Source organism: Glandiceps talaboti, chromosome 8 (genome assembly GCF_964340395.1).
Source record: "Glandiceps talaboti chromosome 8, keGlaTala1.1, whole genome shotgun sequence".
Lineage (NCBI taxonomy): Eukaryota > Metazoa > Hemichordata > Enteropneusta > Spengelidae > Glandiceps > Glandiceps talaboti.
Genome location: NC_135556.1, coordinates 8,129,001 through 8,135,000, shown reverse-complemented (window position 1 = coordinate 8,135,000; position 6,000 = coordinate 8,129,001). Strand labels below are relative to the sequence as shown.

General features: G+C 34.4%; 2 protein-coding genes across 3 annotated transcripts in view; both read right to left on the bottom strand.

Annotated features, from left to right (window-relative positions):
- Nucleotides 1-6,000, bottom strand: part of LOC144438421 (sodium- and chloride-dependent glycine transporter 1-like) — a 78,142-nt gene that overhangs the window by 30,521 nt on the left and 41,621 nt on the right. The window contains exon 1 of one of the 2 annotated variants that reach the window (XM_078127441.1): nt 2,708-2,847. The exons of the other annotated variant lie outside the window; for it this stretch is intronic. Within the exon in view, the coding sequence (XP_077983567.1) occupies nt 2,708-2,773 (66 nt within the window). The 5' untranslated portion in view covers nt 2,774-2,847. Of the gene's footprint in view, nt 1-2,707; nt 2,848-6,000 lie in introns of those variants that run through there. 2 annotated transcript variants of the gene reach the window in all.
- LOC144438423 (uncharacterized) overlaps nt 1-6,000 on the bottom strand; it is a 349,033-nt gene that overhangs the window by 336,992 nt on the left and 6,041 nt on the right. The window lies entirely within an intron of this gene.

Below are 6,000 nucleotides of genomic sequence, written 5' to 3'. Positions count from 1 at the left end.
ATGCACGTATACGTGGTGTATAGATAGTTTTATTATGATTGCCATATGGAGCAGTGATATCGTTTTTTAAACACGAAACGAAAACATATTTTGAAATTCAAAAAAAAAAAAAAAATACTTTTTATCAAAAATAAAACTCAAATACTTCTTAGAAATTTGAAATTTCAATCAATGTTATACACGTTGCAACGATTCAAGTTCTAGTACTGTACATGGTACAAAGTATGTAAGGTATGTATAATTATCTGTTTGGCAAATTATGTGACACTTGATTTATTGCTATACATTGCACTCACAACCCGGATGTGTTCTACTTATTCGTAAACCCATGATATTTACAAACTTAACATATCAATGACATATTTAAAGAAATCCTCAAATTTACGCGAAATAAATTATAATTTTGTTGTAGTAAAAATGGCTTGTTGGCATAATGCCAACTTAGTGAGTTTTTACTGACAGCTGGTTCATACTAAATAAATGCACGACGTATATTATTATAACAAGCTTGAACATTGGCACATTCCATGTTTATGAACATAGGGGTGTACTGGAGCACGAAACCCTGAAATTGATAAAGTTGAGTACATCCAATGTATATCTGGAACAGGATCTTAAGATGGACACATGCGTTTACTGAGTGGTTGAGATTACTACGAGCAATATGGAAAACAAGATGTGTGGGTAGATAGCATACTGTATTCGATTAAAACTGTCTCCAACTGTACATTTCTTGTCTCATTTGCACCGATATTAACGAAGCCTTCACTAGACCGTTGCGGTGTTAGTTATTGAGTCTAAGTACCCGTACAAACCGCTAACACCTAAATTTAAGTGTTGAACAGAAAACAAAACAACCAATATTTTTTTATTTAAATTGTCTCTACGCGGTGGTTCCCCAATTTGCTGAAATTGTGCAATTGACAAGTATTTAAAATGTCGTTGTTGTGAAATGAGATAGCTCGCCCTTGATTATGAAATCGACAACAGCCCTCATAATGAATGAGGACTGAACGTGGGAATGTGGATTTACATAATAATGAACTACTCATACACTGAACAATGACTGATTAATAACAGTGACCCGCTAGATGTATACCATTCTGCATTTATAAAACACAAATATCCGCTGTATTCAGATGAACTTACAAAACCCAAATTAACCCTTTCCGTTATAACGTGTACGTAGAATGTTTATACCTGTAATTCAGACGGTTACATTGCTTGCATCTGTCATTAAACACGTGCGTGGGGTTTCAAATTTCAAAATGTACCCACGTATCAAATAGTCTGATATTAAATTGCCATTCATTGCCTAGTCTTGGGACCAGAAATAGATATTTGGATTGGAATTTTTGAAGACGTGAACTCAGTTTAAACTCATCAGAAATATTTCAATTAAATTCATGATTTTTATTATAAACTCTTTAATTCGTTGGTTCAATGTTATCCCGACGAATTCTTGCCAGCCATCCTCTAATAACCTTCAAGTGCAAGTTCCATATGTCTGGTTTACAAGGTCTAAATAACATTGCTAAGAATTAAGAATTGATCATGTTTGGATGGTATGTAATACAGCAGTACATATATAGTTGCTTGATGCTATACTACGATTATAGACATGTTAGAAATACGTTTGACAGTGTCGGTTATATTTATAAGTCTAATATAGGAATTATGATTTTGGAAGACATTGTTAAATTTACAATAACATCAATATGTTTATTCTTATAGTAAGTGATACAGAACGCTCTTTATTTCCCTGAATATCGAATGGTTTGCTGAGGTGCAATTATTTAGCATAAAATAAGTACCAAGATCTTCGAAGTCGAGATAAACTGAGTGAAGTGGTCAGATGAGACCGGGAGACATTTGCAATGCGTATATACATTTCTTCGCTGGTGTCTCTTCTTTAGAAATTGAGAACATAACTTGTACGACCTCTGACCCGTCGACCTCCGCTGGTAAATGCATGAAATGCACGTTCGTTATCCGAGCAATGCCATGATTCCGAGGCCACGAATTCCCACTGTCTTCTCCTTGAAGAAACGTTATACCATGTATACAAATGATAAAAAACCGAGGACGCCTCACATCATGAGGAGAACACGTGGAGCGCTAGTGTTTACATGCATAATGAAGTAGCAGTATGGAAAGCGATTCCGAACGACACATGGACAAACATACGAAGCCTAGGAAATCTATGATTTGCGTGATATTGTTAACAACATAACATTTGAACACTTCTTGTTATGATTAGATTTAATTGTTTATTTTGAATTCCACATAAAATCGGATATAGTAAGGGTTTCAAACGCCCGGCCCGGTGCATGGTGACAGTGTTGTGGTTCTGCTTTATGTGGGACCGGGAACACAATGTGGCATGTGTATAGTATTGAATTAGTAATAGTAGTACGGCCATTATTTCTATTTTAACTGTCGCTGTACATTCACCATGTGCATCGTAACATGTCGAAACGTTTCTTCCGCGTCCATTTCTTTCAAGTTAAATATATTTTCAGTCATCAAAACACGAAAAATACAGACTACATGACAATCGCTTTCTCAACAGCGGAGAATCAGTGAAAGGGGTCAAGTACGCGTTGCCGGCCGGTGCCACACCACAGCAACATTCCGCGGAGGGACCTCTCTGTATACGACAGTACGGACACATGGATCGTAGGAGAGACAAATAACGGGTACTCACATCATGTTCTCCTGTCTTTTTTATGTCGACTGTCTGTGGATCACCGAATTCAATCGATTTCGTCATGGTTGTCAGGGAACGGGCACAGATAGGGAAGCTCTCGAGTCTTCCGGCAGCGACTACACACTATACTGTATACAGATATACACAATATACACACACAGTGCGTGTTTGTTGAAAACCCGCCAAATCGACATCCACCCAATTTGCAATCTAAATGAGCAACGCTTAGTTGATATTCATTGGCTGATGGCTATTCATTCAGGCAGAACTAAGGGTGCACGAAACACTCGTTAGCATTATCATACAGCCGGTCAAGACTGGTCGGGCTTAGACGAGTAGAATGAATATATATAAATATATATATATATATATATATATATATATATATATATATATATATATATATATATATATATATATATATATATATATATATATATATATTATATATATATATATATATATATATATATATATATATATATATATATATGCGCTCTACCACTGCGGTATAGAGCACTGTCTTAGCAGATTGATACTCAATATATATATATTTATATATATATATTTATATTAGCTATTCAATGCTCGATTCAGTTTTCTGGTGATATATATATATATATATATATATATATATATATATATATATGTGTGTGTGTGTGTGTGTGTGTGTGTGTGTGTGTGTGTGTGTGTGTGTGCGTATATGTTAAATATAATTTATATTTATTAACAAACTACTATTTTTTTGTTATTTTGTAAAATGTCATTACTATCATTAGTGTACTGTGTGTATTTTTGAACTGTATGTATTTGGTGTATTTGTATCAAATACATATTACTATACTAAAGTGTATTTTTGTACAATATTTAGAATAATTATATATCATGTTAGGACAGTTGACTTGCACTCATTGTTAATTACGATACACACACATACATACACATACATAGCATATATATATAGATGTGTGTGTGATGGGTATAATATCATCCGTTGTCAAGAGACCGAAATGCTCATTTGACCCCCCCCCCCACACACACACACACATCCCTCATAAGCTATACATTTGTTTGTAATATAAAATAGTCTAAGAGAAGACAGTCGACATTTTTTTCTGGTTTAGTTATTCAAAGCTCGATTCAGTTTTCTGGTGATGTAAAGAGATGGTTAGACTGTGGACTATCACTTGACTATTGCTGTGTAGACTAGACCTACAGTTCATGTACTGCTAACGATGGCAAACCCCAGACTACGAGTAGAGGATGTGGATGTATCTTACATTTGAGAACTTACAATTCTCACGTCGATTTTTAACAAATAAAATCTTTTTGTTTTACAAATTTATATTCCAGACCGTTTCATACGCCAAGTTATTTTCTCAGCGGGACATAGGTGATCGCCTACGTATACAGATCAAAGAACGCGGGAAACAGAGAGTGAACAGATAACCAGATGCGAATAAAACAAACACAGTCCCATCGTCAAGTTCATTAACATGCAACATGCCAATACTTCGTTTAATTATCTGGAGGTACATTTCATGCATTCATCAACATTATTTAAATTGTTGTGCAGCATAGCAACATTTTTATTGTCCTTTTTGATCGATAGAAGTTGAGGGATAACAGCAAGAATCACGTATCGTATATACGCCTCCAGCAATGAAAATCATACATGTACATGTAATATGAAAAACGAAAGTTTTTTTAATTTTTCACGCTCAAATTACAGAGGCGGGGTAACCAAGGACAGACAATGGTATACGTGATAATAAACATACATACATACCTACCTATCTACCTACATACATACATACATACATACATACATACATACATACATACATACATACATACATACATACATACATACATACATACATGGTACAAAGAAATGTATCCAATTTTTCAAATCAAATTATTCGGTATAATTTTTTTAAAGAAACACACACACCAATCTAAAAAAAAAACACTGCATTTAGTCCTAAAAATTGTTTGGTTCCGGTTACCCAACTCCATCTAGTTTTTCACGTACATGTTCGAGAAAAAAAAATAAAATCGCGAAAATTGTCTCGCTAGAAATAGTAAATGCGGACACTGACATCAACTTAAAAAGACAATATAAAACTGTTCTTCCAATCTGTCATAGCTGTACATCTGATGAGAAGAAACCAATAACACAGAGATCATATGTAAAACAACGGAAAACATGACTACCTGAGCTAGACACTCATGTCTGAAAAAAAATGTAACAAAACAAAAATAAACTACCCACCTATTCTAAAATTGAGCGTAATCGGAACTAACAATTCTTTTATTAGGCCTAATAAAGAATTGTTAGTCAATATCAGAAAATTTGAAAAATGTCAAACAGATCGATTAGGCCTAGCCTTAACTATGTGTATAATGTTGAATCATAATGTATATGATTTCTTTAATATCAGCAATACTTGAAAGGAAAACTATAAATAAAAACTCATCAAATTTGATATTTCAGATTTTAACAAGATGACTATCTATGAATTCAAATTGGTGTTCGATTCCATCTTTGAAGAACATTTATACTTAATTAGATGTAAACTATTTTTTTAATATAGATAATTATCAGAAATAATTCGAGACAGGAATTTCAACTTTATCTCCGTCACATCTGCTTATGACACCAACGCAAAGTGCAATTAGTAGACAACTTGTTTTGTCAAAACATAGCATTACGTAGAGATGGCTCTAATATTCATAAAAGGCCGCTGACCTAACTTCCGTTGAGATTTGAAGTGACGCAAATGACATAGATGTATTCAAGTAGTTTCGGCGCAACCATAAAATCACGACTCGTTTTCTTGCTAAATAAAACCAACTGTTTCGTACCTGTATGTGCGTATCTCCTGGTTTTCAAGTTATTTGTGTATTTCCCTCATTATCGTGACCATAATTCGATTACATTTCTATTACCTATCATTATTTCACTATTTCATTGATTAATTCATTCATTCATTTCATTTCACACACGTCCTCATCACTAATACTAGCGTAAATATTAAAACATGTGAAAGGATTCGGCTATACCGCGAGTGCGCATGAGTGGTATATGTACATGTACTTGCGCAGAAGGTAGGTTGTTTTCTCAGTGACTGCCACGTTGCTGACAGAGGAGGGGCGAGGCTGGGAACGGTATGAAACGATGAATGGAATAACCCTCGAGGAATTCGAAGCCCTACTTAAACATACCTGCAAGTATTACCTCAACAAAAGATACTTGTGGCTATTAAAGAGGTTTTTTTGACATGTAA